Source organism: Periplaneta americana, chromosome 16 (assembly GCF_040183065.1).
Source record: "Periplaneta americana isolate PAMFEO1 chromosome 16, P.americana_PAMFEO1_priV1, whole genome shotgun sequence".
NCBI classification, from domain to species: Eukaryota; Metazoa; Arthropoda; class Insecta; order Blattodea; family Blattidae; genus Periplaneta; species Periplaneta americana.
In genome coordinates this window covers 163,354,242-163,380,079 of record NC_091132.1, presented here as the reverse complement: position 1 = coordinate 163,380,079, position 25,838 = coordinate 163,354,242, and the positions used below count along the sequence as shown (strand labels likewise).

Genomic DNA, 25,838 nt, shown 5'->3' with positions numbered 1-25,838 from the left:
CACAGCACTGGAGTTCCATCTTCCTGCGACACCAATACAGATGATCCCTGCCTGGTGACAGATGAAAAGCCATTTAACTGTGATATTTGTGGAAAGTGTTTTTTCGATTCTACAAGGTTAAAAAGCCACGGTGTTCTACACAAAAGCAAGAAACGGTTTATTTGCGATGTTTGTGGAAAGGATTGTTTGCACTTGCATCACCTCAAAAAACACGCACGCGTACACAAAGACGAGATGTCATTCGGTCCTGGTTTATGTGGAACGAAAATTTCGGAATCTGGTAGTCTAAAAAAGCATGCATCCCTACAGACAGAGGTGAAGGCATTTTGTTGTGATTTATGTGGAAAGAAATTTTCGAGTTCTAGTTCTCTGAAGCAACATGCACTCGTACATACAGGGGAAAAGGCATTCGGTTGTGATGTTTGTGGAAAGAAATTTGCGCTCTCTAGTACACTTAAGAGGCATGCAGTCGTACATACTGGGCAGAAGGCATTCAGTTGTGATATATGTGGAAAGAAATTTGCACTCTCTAGTACAATGAAAAGGCATGCAGTCTTACATACAGGGCAGAAGGCATTCAGTTGTGACATATGTGGAAAGAGGTTTTCGGAATCTGGTAATCTAAAAAAGCATGTCATCTTACATGACAAAGGATTCACTTGTGACATATGCGGAAAGAAATTTTCGGGTTCTATTACTCTAAAGCAACATGCCCACATACACACAGGGGAGAAGGCGTTCAGTTGTGATATATGTGGAAAAAAATTTTCGCTCTCTTGTACACTGAAAAGGCATGTATTCGTACATACAGGGCAGAAGGCATTCATCTGTGATATATGTGGAAAAAAGTTTTCGTTTTCTAGTACACTGAAAAGGCATGCAGCCGTACATACAGGGCAGAAGGGATTCATTTGTGACATATGTGGAAAAAAATTTTCGGAATTTGGTAATCTAAAAAGGCATATCATCTTACATACAGGGGAGAAAGCATTCAGTTGTGATGTATGTGGAAGGAAATTTTCAGAATCTGGTAATCTAAAAAAGCATGTAATTTTACATACAGGCGAAAAACCTTTCAGTTGTGATATATGTGAAAAGAAGTTTTCGAAGCCTTACACCCTGAAAAATCATGCGTCAGTACATTCCGGCGAGAAGCCCTTTAGTTGTGATATATGTGGAAAGAAATTTTCCCTTGCCAGTAATTTAAAGAAGCATACACTCGTACACACAGCGGAGAAGTCATTCAGTTGTAGTATATGTGGAAGGAAATATGTGGATTCTAATACTCTAGAAAGGCATACACTCGTACACACTGGGGAGAAGGCATTCAGTTGTGACATATGTGGAAAGAAATTTTCGCTCGCTGGTTCTCTGAAAAGACATACACTCGTACACACAGGGGAGAAGGCATTCAGTTGTGATACATGTGGCAAGAAATTTTCGCTTTCTAGTAATTTAAAGATGCATAAACGCGTACATACAGGGCAAAACCCATTCGGTTGTAATAATTGTGAAAGGAAATTTTCGAGTTCTAGTACTCTTAACCAGCATACTCACGTACACACAGGAGAGAAGTCATTCAGGTGTGATATATGTGGAAGGAAATTTTTGGATTCTAGTACTCTAAAAAAGCATACACTCGTACACACTGGTGAGAAGGCATTCAGTTGTAATACTTGTGGAAGGAAATTTTCGCTCTCTGGTAATCTGAAAAGGCATGCACTCATACACACAGTGGAGAAGGGATTTACTTGTGATTTAGGTTGAATCTGGTATTCTAAAGGACCATCTGGTAAACACAAGTGAGAAGTAAGTTGCAATTACTCTGGGTTGTATTTCTCGTGTTCGTGAGATCTGAGATGCATGTAACCGGATACGCAGGTGAGAATTGATGTGATTGTGATGTTTGTGTTGAATGTTTCTGCATTTCGCAAGATGTGAAAGACTTGTGGAAACAGACCACTAGTCATTCAAGTTCGGTTACAAGTCCTTCGAAAGACTTGCACTCTTAATTGTGGCTCACGCTGTCATGCTTTTCGATCATTTTGCTTGTGCATTTTGAAGTTTTAATGCATGATGAAACCAGATTGAGACCCCAGACATTCAGTTCTCGAGATCTTACGGTCACTTATGAAAGATAACACTACCCAAGAAAAAAAATATTGTCATATCACTGCAATAAAACGAGGTGGTTCTTAACGAAAATTGGCGCAGATTTTGAAAATCTCCACAGAAGTCTCCTATTATTTCAGGTTAAAAAGATATAAACATATTAAAATCTGACATACACTCTTTCAGCTGAACTATTATGTTAGATTAATTCTTATGATATCTGATATAATGATTTTTTATGCTAGGTTGAAATTAATTCATAGTTGTATTATATGCATTCAATAATATATGGGCCATATTTTAATGGAACTTTCCTGTAATCTTGCTTAAAATTTTGGTAGTATGTGATTTTCTTTTTTACTCCTGCCTGCTCTTCCTCACAAGAAACCAACAGTAATTCACCGTCATCACTGGATCCTTAGGACCTTGGTATATCTACTCCAAAATGGAAGTGCTATCATGAAACCATTCTCCTTTTTGATCAGTATAATCACCCAGATTCTCCGGAAAAACTTTTAGATGTGAATGAAGCAGTGGCATATACTGGTTAAAGGGTTTGGGCTACCGCTGACCCTATTATTACACAAAATATATCTAACAATTACTTTAATTTTAATTACTATGGGAAAACTAATAATACAAAATTATTACATTATGCTATATTATAAACTTTTTCTTTTGTAATTTCCTTGGGCTACCGCCGGTAGCCCGCAAAATACGCCCCTGGAATGAAGGAAATGGATTTTTAAAGACATTCGACAACCCACTTATTTGAACAACTTATCTTCTTTTGTCTTTCCAAGAAAACCACTTGTGATTTCCAAGCTGCTTTTTCAACAGTTTGTAAATTTTTCTCAATCATTTGGTCCTGCATGTATTCTGATTTCAGGTGCAATAAAAATCCCTTTTTTCAGTTTTTCGTTTGTTAAGTGTGGAAATTTGGTTTGTAAGTATGCATACCCACTACTGTCGTTGTTGAGTGCCTCAACATAATTCATAAGCCCAAGTTTTACGTATAAGAAGGACGAAGAATCTATCAGTCTGAACCATTAGTGTTTCTTTGACATTACTTTCCCCCAGAACGTATTCCTGCTGCTTGTTCCACTGTTGTACCACATAATGTTCTTCTGCAGCACGCTTGTCCCACAAACACAAAAAAACAACAGAATTTTGTGAAGTCCACTTGCAAACCAATTACTTCAAGGACCCAATTCAGTTTACCCACTCTTGTAATCTAAAGAGGCATGCACTGTTACATACAAAGGAGAAGGCATTCAGTTGTGATATATGTGGAAAGAAATTTTCCCAAGCCATGTATCTAAAAAAGCATAGACTCGTACACACAGGGGCATTTATTTGTGACATTTATGTGAAAAGTAATTTTCGGAATCTGGTGGTCTAAAAAAGACATTCAGTCGTACATACAGGGGAGAAGGCATTCAGTTCTGATATTTGTGGAAAGAAATTTTCGCAATCTAGTACTCTGAAAAAGCATACAATCGTACAAACTGGGGAGAAGGCGTTCAGTTGTGATATATGTGGAAAGGAATTTTCTCAATCTGGTACTCTGAAAAGGCATGCTCTCGTACACACACGGAGATAAGGCATTCAGTTGTGATATGAATGAAAAGATCTTTTCAGAATCTGGTAGTCTAAAAGAGGATGCGCTCGTAGCCACGTGAGATATTCAGCTGTGGTGATTGTAAAATCTACTACCCCAATTTCATGTGATTCTTCTCTGTGAAATCAGTTATCTGTTTACAGATTTATTTAATGGCCTTGTGGTAAAGTCAAATTTTCTTTGGAAATGTTGATTCAACTCTGCTTGCTGTTACTGTAATGTTTTTTCTCGCGTTAATTTTTCTTTTAATTGTTAATAAGACTAGTTCTTTCCATAAATATTTGTTAAGTAGTTACTGATGTTAACATAGCGTTCTGTACATTCTCCACACGTCCCAGAATTACAGTTGTGAAGTCGGAGATGTAAAGAACCAAATAACCAAGAACTGGACTCATACAATGCAAGCAATGACTTCTGCACTTTGTAACCTCAGAATAATACGGACTAAAATGTAAATATTAACGTTAAATTTGTTATTTATGCTATGTGTAATAGATACTGTATTTATGTCATGAAAGATCAAGTTAATGTATTGATTTCGTACTGAATGGAAATTCTACATTTAATATTGCTCTTTCTTTGGCTGTGGGTAAAATGAGTAGCAGTGCCCAAAGCGAATACTTAATGTTTTTAGGCACAAGTATTTTAAAGAATCCCTTTAGGCATTGATAACTTTGGGAGAAACGGCCCTGGGCTGGAGGTAATTGTAATTTAAACAAAAATTATACAGTAGCGTGCAAATTAATCCGAACAACGTAATTACTTATCCAAAAACACTCAAACGGGATAAAAAAAAAAAAAAGGATCTAAGACTTACCTCGTAATCTATGTGGCCTCCCTTGTTCCTAATAACAGCTCTGAGACGATTTGGCATGGATTCCACTAATTTCCCACACATATTCATTTCTTCATCGCGAAACCATACACCAATGAGGGCAGAAATCATCTTCTCCTTTGTAGAACAATCCATTTTTTGCATTCTTCTTTTGCAAATTGACCACAAGTTCTCAATGGGGTTGATGTCGGGTGAGTTGCCTGGCCAGGGGAGTACCTGAATATTCTTCTTGTTGAAGAATTCTGTAGTTTTTCGAGACGTATGGCATGGTGCCAGGTCTTGTTGGAACACACCTCTGCCATCTGGAAATGATTTTTGCAGCTGGGGTACGATTCTGGTTTCCAATAAGTGAATGTATTTGTCAGAATTCATCATTCCCTTGATAGGTATTAATGCTCCAGGCCCTTCATGTGTAAAACAACCCCAAAACATTACTTTAGGGGGGTATTTGGGTGCTTGTTGGAGATGAGCTGCTGTTACTTTTTCGGATCCTTTCCGTAAGTAAGAAACACGGTAGCCTTAGACCTCGAAATGAGACTGATCGGAAAAAAGTACATTCTTCCAGTCATTCACTGTCCAGTGTTGATGTAATTTTGCCCATATTAAGCGTTTTTTGCACATAACAGGGGTTAGCAGTTGCTTCTTAATAGGGTTACGAGCCCTTCGTCCAGCTTCCAAAAGCCTACGCCGCACTGTTGTGACGTGAATATTCGCCCCAGTGGTAGCCATTAACTCGCGGGTTAAGTCGACAGCAGCTGTTAGTCTAGGATTTAATTTACTTTTCCTGACAATTAAACGATCATCTGCAGGTGAAGTCTTCCTTTTCCGGCCACAGTTTCCTTTTTTCTGGGGTGTGATGGATCCAGTCTCCCTGTATCGTTTTATAATCGAATTAACAGTAGCCAAACCGATGTGACATTCTGCAGCAATTTGCCTCTGTGTCATAGAAGAATGCTCTGCTAATGTTATAATTTTAGACCGTTTTCGTGGAGTTGTATCCATTTGTGAAGACGACAGAATGTACACAGGATTGCAGTATTAAGTCTTCAACACAACTGAAATGCTTATAAGTACAAAACGACAGGCAAAATGTCACATATTATAAAAAAATAATGACAGACCTTCAACAATGGAATTACACATATTACAAATGTCAATTAAAGTGGTATGAGCAGCTGTGAGGCCAACAATGACAGAAAATGTAAAAATATGTCGTGTTCGGATTAATTTGCACACTACTGTATATCCAAGCCTTAAAATTCGATGCTGGTATTAAGTCACAATTCAAAACCACTACCATTTTTTTTTAAATTCCCATTAGGCTACAGACACACGTAATGCAAAAAATTAATATTTTCAGGCTGGCTTCAAGAGGATACAGATTAAAAAAAAATCTAATGTGATATTTTGTAGAAGGATGTTGTCTACTAGTTTTTTTTGTCGAAAATCAAATGTTATGAAAGCATATTTCTGTTGCTTCCAGAGGGAAGAAGGCATTAGATTTGAAATTGGCTGCAAACCTACACATTGCAATTCATTCATCGGTTAGAACAAGTGATCACCCTTATAAGACATTGTGATATGACGGGCAAGGATCACATTTTTCAAAATCTTCAGATATTTAGGACAATGTGCTCACGTTTAATAGATAGTGATATTTCCCCATTAAAGACTTGAATCTGTAGTTAATTTTGTAGGAGATTTATTTTATTCGTTAATATAGGACGAATGTACTGATATTTCTGATCATAAGTATCTGTGTATGTGTATTAGATATTTTGATACATTTGAATATAAGATTATTACAGATTGCATAAGAAGAGTTATTAGTTTCGTATTTATTACACACTGTTTGGCCAGTTCCCATTTTTTTTCTTTTCTTTTTTCCAAAGGGAATCTGCAAGAAAAGACTGTATGGTATGCCCGGCTTCGTTAGACATGTACGCACGAAAAAAAGTGATGCTTATTAACAACTATGGATGTAACTTTACATTATAACAATTCCCGGAAATATTATATATTATTTGTCTTTTTTCTTCTGCTATTCCAGTTATAAGCAGCACACATAAGAGGGATTTTTATATTTTCGTAGTGCCTATCTCCTTATACATAATGTTGTAAACAGGAGAATTTACACAACGAAACACATCTTCCATTTCTTCCGCACCGCTAAGAGCGCCATACAAGGCAACTTGGCCACTTCATAATCTGTCTTCTAACGCGTTTACATGGATAAATATATATATATATATTTATCCATGGCGTTTATTTATTTAGGTTGTGGTACAAACCTGAGTTGTGTGGAAAAATGAAGTTGACAAGACAGATGCTGTCGCGGCTTCCTTGATCACTTTATCTTCAACAAGCCATTAAAATAAAAAAGTTGCAACTATGCTGGCTGATATATGAAGGAGGATTATAAATACGTTATATTATGTTTCATACAGGTAAGTGTATTTTTAAATTTTATTGTATTCTATAAAAGTGTAAGTTATGTGATCTGATCTTCATAAATAGAGTTCGAGCGATACAAGCTTTTGGATTAAAGAGCGTCCACACATTTTTGTACTGGCATTGGAACCCATCTGTTCTTTGTGGTGTACATCTCCTCAATTCACACTCGTAGGTAAAAATTGAACAACAGAACGAATTATTTACATTTCAAACTTTTATGCTATACTGATTCTAGTTTTGCGTTATCGTTGAATTGTTAGTACAACATATGTTATGTTGGCGGTTAATGTGTTTCACACAACTTCAGTCATTCAATTGTGCATATCTTTTTCGGTCAATATAGAGCATCCACCAGCCACTGAACGAATATTGCAGTTTTGTCACTGACAGTGTGGCACTATAAACCAATTTTCAATAATTTTATCAGAACCACAACACATTTAAAATATATACATCTTGATTACACATGTTAACCAGGTGATATAATTTAACGCGAGAAAGATGTACCGGTATAATACATATTCCGAAACATTAAAAATCTTTTTGTACCATACAAGTTATAGAGAATTATTACTGCATTAACACATTTAGTATATCACGAAACATGTAAAATGTAGTTATTATGAAAGTCGCAATTGCTTCATCTTCAAATTATTAATATTAGTACGATCCACTTCCACTAGATGGAAACCGACACGATTGACAGAGCGGGCAATACATGAAAACGAATGAGGAATGTTACTACAGGTGCACACCTGTGGAATAACTGTTAGCGAGTCTGGCCGTGAAACCAAGTGGCCCGGGTACGATTCTCAGTCGGGGCAGGTTACCTGGTTGAGGTCTTTTTGCGTGGTTTTCCCTCAAGCCAATATGTTGATAGATCGTCGCAAAGTAACCTAATTGATAAAAGTTACTACAGGTGTGTTGTATGATGTGACAGGTTACATTAGGTTTGATTAGGTGTGTATTATGTGACACGTTTGATTAGGTATGTAGTATTATGAGAAAAGTTAAGTTAGGTTAGATTAGGTGTGCATGTTATTGCTATCCTGGCAACACTGAAACCCACTGTCACATTAAAGAAATATGGCGGTATTCTTCGTTCACGCACGGCGATTTTTGTATTTAAGTAAGGTACGTATTTAGGGCGGGTCGGTTGGGCTTACAGCCTTCCCAGTACTTAATACTTCAAATCCAAGGCATTATCAAAATGTTTTTTGATTATTTGTTAGTGGCTGGGACATAAGAAGGATTCATCCCATTTCCGAATAAAAATGACAACGCATGCGGGAATTCAAATCTACACACGCCTGTGGGTATCATGTACGTATTTCGTTCAATAGTAGCTTGTAGCGAGCAGCTGATTGTTTCAGATGGCCGAGGATAAACTGAAAGTTGTTTTCTTTGGTGACGTTGGACCTTTAACGCTGAAAATGGCTGCAAGTGCGATTAGCTTTATTGAAGATTATCGCAAATACGAGTATGTATGAAGTGTCCAGTGACAAATTTGAGAATCAAGTAGGCCTAAGTATTGGATTGATATTGAATATTGATAAAATCCAAGATTAATTTACTGTTTTTCCAGACCAATAGAAGATAGATGACGCGATATATGTCATCATGTGTCATGGCAATACTTGAAAACATGAATTTAGTCGGGGGCTGCCGTCCCCAACACCCCCACAGATTCACATTTCTTTCTCTTATCTTACACCATTTCACTGCTCTCCCTCCTTCACAAATTTTCCTGATTAATTTGGAATTCCTAATTACCTATAAATACGCCGGGATTCAATCATAGGACCTTTCATTTAGTTAATCACTTTCATAGCCATTAAGCTACGAATTCGTTGATGAACAAACCCTTACGAATTATAGCATACTTATGAACAATTAACATCAGATACTTCCAAAATTATTAAACACGTGACTGTATTATTATGTAATAGAACTGAATTCATTAGTTTACCAATTAACTTATTACAGTTAATATGGCAAATAGGTCACGAATCAATTAACTTTATTATGTACTGGGAACTCATATGATATGACTGCGTTGCTACACTTACCCACTATCAATTGTATTACTATGCGTAGCTATATCAAATCGAATCAGTACTCTACTTCATTTAGTATTCAATTAATCTTATTTAGCTATGTTTTATTGTTACATTTTTATTAAGATATTTCTTCGAACTTGCAATGTAATGTGCTGAGATATGTGACGTCATATAGGCCTATTACGTCATCCATCTTATTGCTTGGGAAAACAGCGACTCTTCCTTGGGTTGTACCTTAATGGTAAACACGTAGTGAAGATGATGTTCAATACAGTCCACCATTTAGACACAAACTATACATCCATCTCAATTGCACCTGCGTTTTCACCTTTATTCTTGCAATTTTTCCCACAGATTACATGCGTACCCTGTAGATTCACTTTAACAGTCCTAGAATTAACATGTACGTTTGTTTGTGTCTGCTAGGAATATGTGGAATTATTATTCCAGCTACTAGAAGTATATCCAAATGGGTGACATATTCCTTGTCAATTTGTTTCATTTTTTTTTTCTTCTTTTTCAGCCATGATGGACGCAATCAAGATGGGACGTGAGATCGACACTCTAGCATTAGAAGGAAGTAATAACACAGATATAGAAGAGGAGAAACTTGAGGTACCTATTACATATGAGATTGACTACTACTTGCTATTTATTTTTTAATAAGTCGGTTATAACAATATAGCTTATCGCGTGTGTGGAAAAAAACATCCTACAATGATACAATGACTGGACGCGAGAGATCACACAGGGACGAGGCTGATCAGGTGTCCTCATACATTATCGATGGTGCACTATGGTCTGACCAGTGCAGGGGTATCTTATGGCTATCGTGATGTTCTTCCCTGCCACTTTAACTGGTCCTCGGAACAGACTTCGCCACTTGTTGTAATTTCTCAGACTCATTAGAAAGATTCAAAATGTGATATGACAAATTTTCTACCTAGAGAAGACGCATTAGCTAATGCGCCAGACAGATTTTGTTCTTAAGCTGGAAGAATAGTTTATTAGTGATGCCTTGCTACTGGTTTCATCGGGAAGGAGATGTCACTGCTTTAAACTTGGCTTTCACTTCTTACTATCGTCACAGTCTACTATATACAGTCGCGAAGCTTGAGGTGTTTTTTTGCAAATCTCATGATAAAGCGCTCCAAGCAGTTGGCAACTAGAAACAATAGACTGTCCATGGTCGACTTTGGACTGTGTCGTATTTCTATCGAGTGCTAGCTCGTTGCGTATTTCACATTGATGCTTGTGAAATGTTCGTTATTGGTTATAATGAACATGTTAATGGCTAAAACATAATAATTGGAATAATAATATGGGACAAGGAGGAGACGTTTGTAGTGCTATAAATTGTAGCAACAGTAAGAGAAAGAGGCCAGAGTTATCCTTTTTCCTATTTCCGAAAGATTCAGAAAGGTTCCTGGGTTTCCACAAGAATGCTGTGCAGAAACAAAACTCTTAATTTTGAAGTTCTTTGTGACTGTTAGAATACATTATATCCTTAAATTTCACAATGAAATGTTTTAGTCTAACCGAAAGGTCATTAGATACCGGTTAAAGTTCTGTCACTTAGGCTGCTAAACTTCCAGAGAAATAAAGGTTAGGTCTACTTTTTTTTTCAGAGGATATATTTTTAATTGTAGCTATTAATTTTGTTATTATTTTTATGTGTTATTTTACTAAAGACGTAGAAAAATTAAATTTGTTTTAATGAAATCTATTGATCACGTTTTATTTTCAGTTCTGGTGGGATTATTATTGCTTAGGCCTACTTTTTTCTTCAAAGGATATGTTTTTAATTATAGCTGTTAATTTTGTTGTTATTTTTATTTGTTGCTTTAACTAGAGACGTAGAAAAAGTCTGTTACAATAAAATGTATTGATCACGTTTTATTTCCAATTCTGGTGTGATTATTATTGCTTAACCTCATCCCATTTTGTTAACTACGTAAGCCTGTACTACAAGTACAAGTACACGTAAGTTACTACATTAATTCATATTTCCATTATTATTGTTGTAAAGAGAAATGCAAATTAATATTTATTGGTTTCAATTCACAGTTAATTATCGCTATAATCTTGAATGAGTGAAGCTATTATAGTAAATTTCAGTTCGTTTTGCACAAACAAAAATTATATTAACTTATTTCTTGCAGGTATCTTCGAGTTTATGGTGGAATTTAATATACTTCATTAAAATAATAAATTAACTTACTGCATTTAATATTTCAATAATGGAAGAAAGGTGTTAATTTTTCCAAAAGAACACGACAACGAAAGTGTAACATATTTTGTCGTCTGCTAGGTGAGAGATGTGCGATGATGAGGCGATAGTAGCGATCCTAGTGGTGGGCAACTACGTATGTTTGCATTTTTACTACATATTGAGCTTCACGACTGTATATAGTAGACTGTGCTATCGTCTTAGCTTTGAGGCACAGATTATATAGCCCGCATTCTAACTTGTCTCACTGTAGTAATATTATGAGAGACGTCAGTGTTCACATATAATTGCTCCTCGAATTAACATTTAAGAGAAAAACTCTACTATTTTCTGCCATCGATTACTCTCAGAAGAAATATCTAATGCAATAAATCTTTTAAATCATGTTTCGAATTTCCCACCATACATTTTATAAATAAATTAAATACTTCTGAAGTGAAATGTGTTTGTATGTGCAAATGTAAAATGGAGTAATAATCCACTTTAACAAAACAATCTAGTAATATACAGCTATTCTTTCATACGCTGTGTTACCGTGCTTCCTGTACAAATTATATCACATCTGACTCTGATGTATCTACCCGTGCTTTCGTTGACATCAGGATTTAATAATACAGTGGAGGGCAATTAAATATGATCACTGGTTTATCGTGAATAACTACATATGGTACATTTCATAATTATTTTGTTTGTGTGTTACAGGAAGGAAAAATATTAGATCTGCAAGTGACTGGAATAAAGACAGGATGTATGGACCATAGCACTGATGTAAAGTCTGAGATGACATTTGATAAAACTTATATGCCAATTGACATTTCCTTCGTCAAAAGTGAAGTCGAGGTGAGTGCAGTTAATGAAGTGTGATGGTCGCTAGTTGTCTCTGTTCTTCACTGGCTGATGTGGCTGCTACTTTCGGGTGAGCTGGAGATACGATTGATGCTTTCATGCGGTCCATTTCTTTGTCCTACATTTTTTGTAATTCTTTTCGACCCAAGTTTTATCATAGGAACTGCAATGCTTAACGTATACAAAATGATATACATGTTGATGATTTCATCCCCACTGATTATTTGTACCATGCGTCCTTTAATTTGATAGTCCAGTATGGAATGCGGGCCAATCCCAGTTAATCCCATAGTAGAAGAATTATGTTGTACTTTGTACCTGCTTTAGGAAATAATCCTAATTGTGTTGTTCCTTTTTCTTTTAAATTCTTCTTTTTTAAATTGTTTATTAGCCAAACTTCTCGTATTTGATGCCCATATCTTGGTATCATTTGTTTATAATTACCCAATAAAGTCATAACACAAAGGCTACTTTAGAGTTCCTTTCTCCATCCTCCTCCATTCTGCAATATGTAGCTTCCTCACACTGACTTATATGAGGAGGAAGAATTAATCATGTCTTCACGTCCAACCCTTGAATAAATGAATGGAGAGATTGTGAACACTGAAATCATTCTAGACGAGGCTTTTCAGTAATATCCAGGACTTAGTTGCTATTCTTCCAGACGAATTGGAGATCGATGATGCTATATGTAACGTCACACACGATGTTAATAATTGAAAATATGATTTTCTTCCACCGCACACCATTTGACTATCTGCTCTTCCTCACATATTTTTCTTTATTCCAGCCTCTACCTACTTTATTCTAAAAAATTGCTTCTTCTCAAATTGCAATACATCACTTATCTTTGAAACCCCGGAATTCGATCCTAGAATCTTTCGTTGAGTAAACCACCATCATAGACATTATGCTATGAATTAGTTGAATAACAAACCCTTAAAAATTATACATAATCACAATTAATGTGAAATACTTCCAGAGGCATTAAATGTATCACTTCATCATTATGTAACACTATTGAATTCATTAGTTTGTAATTAATCTAATCAAAATTAATCTCTCAAATACATTACAAATTAATTTACTTGTATTATACAGGCCTGCAAGATTAATAAGATAAATATGCAAAAAATGGCGTTACTCTCTTACCTACTATCAATTGTCTTGTTTACGTATATGATATCGATTCACTACACTACTGCATTTAGACAAAAGACTTTAATATTTTAGTAATCTTACGATGGCTAGTGCATCACAAAAGAATTTTAACTTCCACGAATTACGTAAAGGACACAACGAACGAAAGTATTGTAAATTGATGCATTAAACAAGGATTATTAAGTTAGCAGATAAAACACGAAAAGCGACCATGTATATCTCTATATTTGAGTTCATATACCACCATTCCGATAGGGCAAACAGAAGAACACAAGTTCATCAAATGTTTATCGACTTTATAAACAACATTAAAAATGCATACCTGGGCTATGAACATACACAATTAAAGTTAAATTACCAAAATTATATATAAACTATTTTTAGTACTTGGAAAATAATGTGTAGATATACGTGATTTCATATAAGCCTCTTATGTCCCCAATTTATTGATCTGACGACAGGGACTCTATTGGATTCTTTCGGCTTTTCATACAAATTATTTCACTACTGTCACTGGACATGAAATCTTTGACATCATGATGAATAGTAGATTAAACCCACTTTGTAAACAGTCAGTGGTTTTTCGTGATAGACTTATGTTATATGACGTAATTATTATGTTGTATATTTTGCAGGAAGAAAATGAGGCTGAAATAAAGACGGAAAGTATGGATCACAGCTGTGGTCTGAAATCAGAGATATCACATGATGACTCTCCTGTGCCAATTGACTTTCCCATCATGAAAAGGGAGGTGGAGGTGAGTGCAATTTATGAAGGTTGTCGGTTCTTATTTTAACATAGATGTGGCTGCTAGACTCACGTGACCAGGGGAACGATTTTAGGTCTCATGCTGTCCAATTCTTTGTCCTGTAGTCCTTCGTGAATTTTTTCCACTCAATTTTTCTCCTACAGACTGATGCTGAAAGTTTACTAAATCATATGAGTTTTGAATTTTTTAATCACTATTGATAATTGATAATTCTTACAATATCTACATCTAATTTAATTCACAGTTCAGTATAGAGTTACTTGGTGGTTGATGAGTAAACTTGTGCTTTCCGGCTGGTGTATGGAATACTTTTATTTAGGTAACTTGTAATTTTTCTTTTTAAATTCTTTTGATAGTTGAAGTCCACATCATAGCCGCGTATTTCTTGGGACGCCAGTAGTTGGCAGATCTGTATGAAAATCACAATTCATGGTGACTAATTCAGAGTATTGGTGGGGTGTACTTTGAAGTATTGTGAATTTGTCTGTGTGATAGGTTTGTCACTGGATCCAATTGTGATTACAGTTCCACAATCACACCTCTGAGATATCGCCATCTATGCCTGATATAAGACTCAGTGGTGTCGAATGTTGTACGTATATTTGACAGTTGAAAGTCAGATGGTTATGTTACAGGTCAACATAACGAGATCTAATTAATATTGGTGCAACTCAAAAGGTTAACGTCGGTAACTCTTTGTTAGTGAAGCTATGCAATTGCTATATTCTTCCATGAATGATTCTCTCAATCATTCGAAAATATTCTGGAACGAATATACATTCCCACTAATCGCGATGACAATTCTGATCGTGTTTTTTCTTCAGTTTGCATGCCGTGGTAATGACTGTTGTTCATATAAAACATGGGACTGGCATATCAATTCAACTTGCAGAAGAGTGATAAATGTAAACATCCATCTGCTCATGACAATCATGGGTATTCCTCGTGGTATCTTCAGAGAAACGTTGATTACAGTAATATTGAGTTCTAGACGACTTGGAAATCTACAGATAGGAAACTTACGTTTTCTCCCTACAATCGCCAAGCATCATCTGAAGACAAAATCACAGTCTCACAAAATCGCAATTATCTATCTCAGCAATTCTTCCGGACTTACACACTTCGGACATGTAATAGCAAAACCCCACATCTGCTCAAAAGGTCCTCTACCATTCTCCTCCTCTCTGCAGTAGCCACATCACACTGTTTACTTAATTATACTTAGACACCATTAACGTCAAATAATCCCTAAGGCATTAAGTATATAAGTTCATTATTATATAACACAATTGAATTCATTAGTTTGCTAGTATGCTAATCACAATTAACCCCACAAATAAATTATAAATTAGTTAATTTGTATAATACAAGCCAATAGTATATTATGATAAATATCCATAAGATGGCGCTAATCCGCTTAGCTACTATCAATTGTCACATTTACGTATATATTGAATCGATTCTCTATACTAGTTCCGTTAGACTAAAGGATATAATAATCTAGTAATCTTACGACGGCTAGTGCATCACGAAAGACCTTTAACTCCCGTGAATTATGTAAACCATCGACACAGACAACGAAAGTAGTGTAAATTGATGCATCGGACAAGGATAATTAGATTGCAGATAAAACACTAAGAACTGAGGATCTACATGCTGTATATTGGAGTTGTCGTAACGCCATTCTTAGAGTGCAAACGGAAAAACACAAGCTTATCATATGTTTATCGACTTTATAAACAACATTAACTATGCATGCCTGGGCTATGGACATACACCATTAACATCCAGAGCTTACATCAACACGGGACAACAAATTTTCGTTAAGTTAAATTACCAACATTTTATGAAAACAATTTTTCCCACTTGCAGTGTAATGTGTAGAAATACGTGACGTCATATAAGCCTCTTACGTCATCCAACGTATTGGTCAGACAACAGTGACTCTGCATTGGATCCTTCCTGCTTTTCACACAAAATATTTCACTACTGACACTGGAGTTGGTACACGTGAAATCCTTGACATGAGGATTAATAATAGAGTGAAGAAACTTTGAAGACAGTCAGTGGTTTTTCGTGAGAGACTTATGTTATATGACATATTATTATGTTGTATAATTCGCAGATAGAAAATGTATTAGATCTGCACATGACTGACATAAAGACGGAATGTATGGATCACAGCTATGATCGGAAATCAGAGATGATATGTGAGGAATCTCCTGTGCCAATTCATTTTCCCATCATTAAAAGCGAGGCAGAGGTAAGTGTGTTAGTCGGTATTTCTCTCTCTGTTACATACTGGCTGATGTTACCGCTAGCTTCACATCACCAGTGAAACGATTTTAGCTCACATCTGCCCAATATTTCGTCATTTAGTCATTGGTGAATTTATTCCACTCAATTTTTATTCAATAAAGTGATGCTGAACATTCACTAAATCATATCAATGTTTAATTTTTTAATCACTGTTGATAATTCATACAATATATACTTCTAATTGAAAACCCAGTTATACTCGGTGGTTGGTGAGTAAACTTATGTTTTGTAGCTGCTGTAGGGAGTACAGTTAATTATGTTTCTTGTAATTTTTCTTTTCATATTCTTTTGATGGTTGAAATCCACATCATAGACGCCTATTTCTTGTGACGTCAGTAGTTGGCACATACGCATGAAGATTACAATTCACAGTGATTACTTGACAGGCCAGTATGGAATGCATACCACTTTCAGTTGATCCCGTAGTAGCTGACTAAAGTTGTGCTTCACACCTGATTTAGGAAATAATCTTAATTTTGTTTTTCTTTCTAATCCTTCTTTTTAAATTACTTTTTAACCAAACTTATTTGATGCCTATTTCTTGGTGGTATTTGTTTGTAATTACGCAATAAAGACATAACACAAAGACTACTTTAGAGTTCCTTTCTCCATCCTCCTCCATTCTGCAGTACATAGCTTCGTCACACTGACTTACATGGGAGGAAGAATTAATCGTGTCTTCACACGCAACCATTATATAAACCAACGGAGAGATTTGTGCACACTGAAATCATTGTAGACGTGGTTTTTCGGTAAGATCCAAGTTTCAGTCGCTGTTCTTGCAGACGAATTGGAGATCGACCATGCAATATATGACGTCACACAATGATAATACTTGAAAATATGAATGATATCGAGGACTCAGGCCCCCGAAACTACCACTACACACTCTTTATCTTTTTTCCTCCCTGCACCATTTCACTATCCACTCTATCTCACATATTTTTCTGTATTTAGCCCTGTACCTACTTTATTCTATAAACTAGTTCATCTTAAATTGGAATACGTGGCTTACTTTTGTATACTCTGGGATTCGATCCTATGACCTTTTGTTCAGTGAACCGTTATCATAGCCTTTATGTTACAAATTCGTTGAAGAACAAAAACTTAATAATTATGGTTGGATAAACGTCGGGGCAGTTGGATAAGGAAGTATTGCTCTGAGGATGACCACAACACAGTGGTCGAAACGTCATCCACAAACACCAAGGCAACGCGGTATAAGCCCCAAAGTTTATCCACTCTACATACACACCAGCCGCGGAAGCCTACGCGAACACTTAAGAAATAAACTTAGACACAATTAACGTGAAATACTTCCAAACGCATTGAATATAGAAGTTCATTATTGTATAACATAATTGAATTCATTAGTTTGCTATACACGTAATTCCATTTAACCTCCCAAATTAATTACAGATTAATTAACTTGTATTATACTAGCCAGTACAGTAATATGATACATATCCAAGAGATACTGTTACTCCACTTATCTTCTGTCAGTTGTCTTATTTACGTATATTAAATCGATTTACTACATTACTGAATTTAGGCTAAAGGCTTTAGTATTCTAGTAATCTAACGATGGCTGGTGCATCAAGAAAGAACTTTAATTTCCACGGACTATGTAAAATCAGCAAACCACATAAAGAAAGTACTGTGTTGTTGTTTTCTAATCCCAGGCGTTTGACAATAAAGTCATTTGACCTCTTGCACTCCAATATTTTTCAAAGAAATTATCATGGCCAGCCACTGAAGCACAGATTTTGAGGTGTTCCGAATCCATTTCTTGGTTTGAGTTGCACAATGGGCAGTTAGGGGACTGATATATTCCAATTCTATGCAGGTGTTTGGCCAAACAATCATGGCCTGTTGCCAATCTAAATGCAGCTACAGACGATTTTCGTGGTAAATCGGGAATTAAATGTGGATTTTGATGCAGAGAGTTCCATTTTTTCCCTTGTGATTGTGTTATCAAATTTTGTTTGTTAAAGTCTAAGTATGTAGATTTAATAAATCTTTTCACAGAGTAATACGTAGATTTAGTAACAGGTCTGTAAGTAGCAGTGTTGCCCTTCTTTGCTAAAGCATCCGCATTCTCGTTTCCCAGGATTCCACAATGGGATGGTATCCATTGGAATACAATTCTTTTATTGAGTGATATTAATTGAGAGGGCATTTTAGTTATTTCTGCTGTTTGAGATGAAGGTGTGTGTTTAGAGACAATTGATAGGATAGCTGCTTTGAAGTCTGACAATATAACTGCATTCCTAAATTTAATGATGTGGCATAGAAGATTCCTGAGACTTTCACTTATTGCAATGATTTCACCATCAAAACTTGTTGTTCCATATCCAAGACATCTATAAAGTGAGAAGAGACAGCACATAACACCTGCACCGGCACCTTGTTCTCTGGAGATCAAGGATCCGTCGGTGTATAAATGAAGCCAGTTTTGTGGAGGGTACCTAATATTAATTGTCCCTAAAGACAATTGTTTCAGTTTTTCAGTGTTTACTTCTGATTTCAGTGTTTCTTGTGTTAAATTTAGATTATATTCTATATGTAATAGAATTAAAGGGTTTGGTGTAATTTGTAAGTTTTCTTTTAAATTCGGGATATTGATTTTCTGTTCTAATTCTTGAAGAATGGATATAAAACTTTTTTGAATTTTCAATCTACAGAGAGGACTGTATGAATGCCAATTGTTTCCTGGTAATCTGATAAGTTTTTATATTTAATCAGTGCTTTTTCTTCTATTGTCATTTTGATGCTGTTAATAGTAGTGAGGAATCTCATAGAATCTATTGGAGTTCTTTTGATTCCACCAGTAATGAGTCTGAGAGCTTGCTTTGAACATATTCTATTTCGTTTATGAAAGGTGAAGTAATTAAAGTTTCTCCACAGTATGTCAGCACTGGCTGTATAAACATTTTGTATGTAGTGTTCAAAGTATTCCTAGAGCATCCCCATTTCTTTCCTGCTAGTCTTTTTAGAAGGGAGAATCTTTTACGAGCTTTTTCAGAAATGTATTTCAAATGGTTGCTCCATGTTAACTTACTATCGAAAATAACTCCAAGATATTTGGATTCATAAGTCCTAGGAAGGGGTTGGCCATTGTATTGGATATTGAATTCTCTTTCTTTTTTAACAAGTGAAAATATTTTGTAGTTACTTTTGCTTAAATTGAGGTCATCAAATTTGATGTATTCCATTCATGTAGTACTGTAAATGGATGCATCGATCAAGAATTATTAGGTTACAGATAAAACACCAAAAACCTACGCTCTGTATTTTGTACATTTGTGTTCCTGTATTGCTATTCCGAAAGTGCAAACGGAAGAACACGAGTTCATCAAATGTTATCGATTTTATAAACAACATTAAAAAAGCATACCTGGATTACAGACATACACAATTACACTCAGAATCTGCACGAACACTTTGAGGTAAGTTAAATTACCAAAATATTATATAAACAATTTTTCGTACTTTGAAAATAATGTGTAGACATACGTGACATCATATAAGCTTCTTACGTCCCCAATTTATTGATCGGGTAACACGGACTTTATTGGATTCCTCCGACTTTTCATATAAATTATTTCACTACTGACACTGGAGTGGTTACACATGAAATCTTTAACATCATGATGAATATTAGATTGAACACACTTTCTAAACAGTCAGTGGTTTTTCGCGATAGACTTATGTTATATGACGTAATTATTATACTGTATATTTTGCAGGAAGAAAATGTATTAGATCAGCACTTGACTGAAATAAAGACGGAATGTATGGATCACAGCTATGGTCTGAAATCAGAGATATCACATGATAAATCTCCTGTGCCAATTGACTTTCCCATCATGAAAATTAAGGTACATTCAACATTTAATTTTTTAAGGTGGCATGTATTTATCTAGCCTGACGAGTTTACTTCCTTGGTTTGAATTGTAAATTATTTAAAAATAGCGTGTAAGAGGGCCTTAGACTAGAAATGTTTAGTTTAAATGTAGTTCTGTTTATAAGTACAGTATGCATAAGAATGCAATTATTTGACTTATTTGAACTGTTGTATCAGTGAAGCGAGGTGAGTCAGTGAAGTTATGGTTTTACAGTGCAGTGAACAGTTCCGATCAGTGATAATTTATAGCGTCAATGAAATGTGTTCTATAGTGTCAGCGAAATGTGTTACAGAGTGTCAGTGAAATGCGTCATAGTGCCACTACAGGGAATGAGATGAGAGTAAAGTGAAAGACTATTGAAAATTATGTAGGACCTATACATAATCATGTAGGTTGTGTTGTAAAATTAGGTGTTTTATTTTATGTTTTATTATTATTGTGTTAAATTGTATTGTGTATTCTTATTGTATTGTGTATAAAATTGTATATGTGTTGTAAATTTTATTATGTATTGTAAATTTTATTGTGTATTGCTTATCATTTTAACTGTGTATTGTTAATATTGTATATACCACTGCCACCGGGTGCTTGCCCACTTGCAGTGTAAATAAATACATACATACATACAAAAAAAAAAAAAGGGAGGTGGAGGTGAGTGCAATTTATGAAGGTTGTCGGTTCTTATTTTAACGCAGATGTGGCTGCTACATTCACGTGACCAGGGGAACGATTTTAAGTCTCATGCTGTCCAATTCTTTGTCCTGTAGTCCTTCGTGAATTTTTTCCACTCTAGTTTTCTCCTACACACTGATATTGAAAGTTTACTAAATCATATCAGTTTTGAATTTTTTAAAGGCTATTGGAATTGATAAATCTTACAATATCTACATCTAATTTAATTGACAGTCCAGTATAGAGTTACTTGGTGGTTGATGAGTAAACTTGTGCTTTCCGGCTGGTGTATGGAATGCTTTTATTTAGGTAACTTGTAATTTTCCTTTTTAAATTCTTTTGATAGTTGAAGTCCACATCATAGCCGCGTATTTCTTGGGACGCCAGTAGTTGGCAGATCTGTATGAACATCACAATTCATGGTGACTAATTCAGAGTATTGGTGGGGTGTGCTTTAAAGTCTTGTAAATTTGTCTGTGTGATAGGTTTGTCACTGGATCCAACTGTGACTACAGTTTCAAGGTCATAGCTCCGAGATATCGCCATTTCTGCCTGACATAAGACTCTCAGTGGTGTCGAATGTTGTACGTATATTTGACATCGTCAGAGTCCAGACAATTGCAAGTCATATGGTTATGTTGCAGGTCAACATAACTGAGATCTAATTAATATTGTTGCAACTCAAAAGGTTAACGTCGGTAATCCTTTGTTAGTGAAGTTATGCAGTCGCTATATTCTTCCATGAATGATTCTCTTAATCATTCGAAAATACTCTTGAACGAATATACATTTCCACTAATGGCGATGACAATTCTGATCATGTTTTTCCTTCAGTTTGCATGCCGTACTAATCACTATTTTTCATATAAATCATGGCACTGGCATATCAAATCAACTTGCAGAAGAGTGATAAATGTAAACATCTTTCTGCTCATGACAATCATAGGTATTCCTCGTGGTTTCTTCAGAGATACGTTGATTACAGTGATATTGAGTCCTAGACGACTTGGAAATCTACAGATAGGAAACTTAACTGGTTCTAGACTTACGTTTTCTCCCTACAATCGCCAAGCATCATCTGAAGACAAAATGACAGTCTGACAAAATCGCAAAATCGCTCCTTTGGGTCATTCTCCTCCACTCTGCAGTAGCAACCTCACATTGTTTACTCAATTATACTTAGACACAGTTAATGTCAATTAATCCCTAAGCCATTAAATATCTAAGATTATTATTATATAACACAACTGAATTCATTAGTTTGCTATTAACCTAAACACAATTAACCTCACAAATAAATTATCAATTAGTTAACTTGTATTATTCAAGCCAAAAAATATAATTCGATATATAGCCAAAAGATTGCGCTACTCCGCTTATCTGCTATCAATTGTCATGTTTACGTGTATTGAATCGATTCACTATACTACTTCCTTTAGACTGAAGGATTTAGTAATCTAGTAATCTTACGATGGCTAGTGCATCACGAAAGAACTTTAACTTCCGTGAATTATGTAAACCCATCGACACAGACAACGAAAGTACTGTAAATGGATGCATCGAACAAGAATTATTAGTTTACCAGATAAAACAGTAAAAAGTGAGGATCTACATACTGTGTATTCGAGTTGTCATAGCGCCATTTTGAGAGTGCAAATGGAAGAACACAAGCTCACCAGATGTTTTTCGACTTTATAAACACCATTAAAAAAGCATACCTGTGCTATGGACATACAGTAAAACCCCGATTATCCATCACCCTATTAACCGATTGTCGGAATATCCAACTGCCTTTCTCTCCCTTCCTCCTTCTTTTTTTTTTTTTTTTTCTACAGAAACATATGAAGTACGTACTACTGCACATTTTATTAGTACCAGTACGTTTTCTTTTTCTAGCTAGTGTTATTACAAGCCTTGACACTTACACAGTATGGCCTACTGTTCGAGTCACCGTACTGTATCACTTCTACTGTCTATAAAGTATTTTCAAACAAAACGTGTTGTGCTAAGTATCGGAAAAATGTGCAAACAATTGAGTGGTTTTGGGAAAGAGAAACTGTGGCTGATCTCGCATCAGAATACGAGATTGATGTTACAATTGTGCCAGAATTAATACAAATCAACAATAAAGTGTACAAAGTACGTAAGTCTACAACACGAGACCTGTACTATTCCTATCTTTCCGCTGACAGTCATTACAAGGAATTTCCTTGCCCCTTAAAAACTTGTCGTTGACAACCACACTTAAATGAGAGAAATACCTAGTATGTTGAACACAAGACCATGGAGGAAATTGAAAAAGTGCAATTATTATCCACTTAATTCACGAAAATATTTTATGGTATCGATTATCCGACTTTTTCGATTAACCGTTCAGTCCACCCCCTTCATTACCACGGATAATAGAGGCTCTGCTGTATACCACTAACACCCAGAATTTACATCAACACGGAACAACAAATTTTCGGTAAGTTAAATTACCAAAATTTTATAAAAACAGTTTTTTCTACTTGCAAAGTAACGTGAGGATATTCGTGACGTCATATAACCCTCCTACGTCATCCAACTTATTGATTACACAACAGCGACTCTTCATTGGATGCTTCCGACTTTCGATACAAATGATTTCACTACTGATATTGGAGTGAGTACTCGTGAACTCCTTTACATCAGGATTATTAATAGATTGAATACACTTTGAAAACAGTCAGTGGTTTTTTTTTTGAGAGACTTATGTTATATGACATTATTATTATGTTGTATATTTTTGCAGGAAGGAAATGTATTAGATCTGGACATGACCGATATAAGGACGGAATATGTGGATCACAGCTATGATCTGAAGTCAGAGATGACATTTGAGGCATCTCCTGTGCCAATTGACTTTCCCATCATGAAAAGTGAGGCAGAGGTGAGTGAAATTTATGAAGCGTGTTGGTCGATGTTTCTCTATCTTGTAGTCTAAGCTTTCACAGCCATTGTCTATAGATCTAGATTCATTTTCCGGGCTGAGAAGCCGCCTAGGACAGATCGACAAATCGGCAGCACATGCCTATCAAGAGGGTGATCACAACATACGATTTAAGGACACTCACATCTTGAGCATGACGACACACTTCTTGCCCCGTCTACATAGAGAAGCGATTGAAATCTATGAACATGACAACAACTTTAATCGCAAGGAAGAAGGCGTAAAGCTAAACAAGTGTTGGTACCTGGTCACCACTACAACAGAAGGGCGGAACCCAGAACAGGAGCAGCGAACAAAGTGGCACAGACCACAGCGACAACAGGCCTTGGCCCGCTAGTTGCACTATAAATATGCCCGCACAACCAGCCACAGGATCAATTGCCTCAGGTACGCCGAGAAGAGTTTTGCGACCTCGGATACCACTCCACTGAAGATGTCTGCCGCAGTTGCAGAGAAACCGTCTGGTAGAAAACCAAACAGACCACGGCCTCTCAGCCCGGAATATGAATCTAGATCTATAGTTTCTCTATCTGTTATGTACTGGCTGATACTGATTCTAGATTCACGTCACCAGGGAAAGAATTTTATCTCTCATGCTGTCCAATTCTTTTTCCTGTAGTCCTTCGTAAATTTATTCAATTCAGTTTTTCTCCTACAGACTGATGCTGAATGTTTACTAAATCATGTCAGTTTTGAGTTTTAATCACTATTGATAATTCTTACAATATCTACTTCTAATTTAATTACCAGCCAAGTATAGAGTTACTCGGTAGTCGGTGTGTAAACTTGTGTTTTGTGTCTGGTGTAGGCAATACAGTTATTTAGATTTCCCTAATTTTCCTTTTTAAATTCTTTTGATAGTTGAAATCCACATCATTGACGCCTATTTCTTGGGACGTCAGTAGTTGGCAGATGTGCATTAACGTCATATTTCACGATGACTATTTCATAGTATTGATGGGTTGTGCTTTGAAGTCTTGTGAATTTCTCTGTGTCAGTGGTTTGTCACTGGATCCAACTGCGAATACAGTTGCAGAATCAAACCTCCGAGATACCGCCATCTCTGCCCGATAAGAGACTCTCAGTGGTGGTGACTGTTCTATGTATATTTGACAGCTTCAGAGTCCAGACAGTTGCAAGTTTATGTTGCAAGTCAACAATACTGAGATCTAATTAATATAGGTGCATCTCACAAGGTTGATGTCAGTATTTCCTTGTTAGTGAAGCTATGTTGCCGCTATATTCTTCCATGAATGAATCTCTTAATCATTCGCAAATATTCCTGAACGAATATATATGCCCACATATGGTGATCATAGTTCAGAGCGTGTTTTTTTCTTCAGTTTGCACTCCACGCTAATCACTATTGTTCAGATAAAGCAAGGCACTGGCATATCAATTCAATTTGGAGAAGAGTGATAAACATAAACATCTTTCTGCTCATGACAAAGATGGGTATTCATCGTGGTTTGTTCACAGATATGTTGAATACAGTGATATTGAGTTCTAGAGGACTTGAGAATCTACAGATAGGAAATATCTCTTTCCTCCCTACAATCGCCAAGAATCATCTGAAGACTAAATTCTCACTGTGACAAAATCACAATTATTTATTACAGCGATTTTTTCGGCGCTTCTACAGTTCGCAGATGTAATACCAAGCCCCACATCTCCTTCAGAATTCCAATGCCATTCTTATCCTATCTGCAGTAACAACTTCACACTGTTACATGGGGAAGATAATTTAATCATTACATCGAGTTCAAACTCTCAGAGTAAACCAACAGACAGAATTGGGAATAATAACATGCAACTGGACTCTGAAAAATAGAATAATTAAGGCCGTAAGTGAGTAACTGAATAGGAGGACAAGTCCTCC

At 35.9% G+C, this 25,838-nt stretch overlaps 1 protein-coding gene across 8 annotated transcripts in view; it reads left to right on the top strand.

Annotated features, from left to right (window-relative positions):
- The window catches only part of LOC138691712 (zinc finger protein 665-like), a 73,596-nt gene that overhangs the window by 28,784 nt on the left and 18,974 nt on the right, over window positions 1-25,838 (top strand). For 2 of the 8 annotated variants that reach the window (XM_069813999.1, XM_069814004.1), the window contains exons 3-6: window positions 9,606-9,697; window positions 12,015-12,152; window positions 13,955-14,077; window positions 23,762-23,899. In XM_069813999.1, the coding sequence (XP_069670100.1) occupies window positions 9,606-9,697; window positions 12,015-12,152; window positions 13,955-14,077; window positions 23,762-23,899 (491 nt within the window). Of the gene's footprint in view, window positions 1-5; window positions 2,655-6,846; window positions 7,016-9,605; window positions 9,698-12,014; window positions 12,154-13,954; window positions 14,078-16,214; window positions 16,353-20,157; window positions 20,894-23,761; window positions 23,900-25,838 lie in introns of those variants that run through there. The other 6 variants (XM_069814003.1, XM_069814001.1, XM_069814005.1 and 3 more) reach the window with 6 other exon arrangements.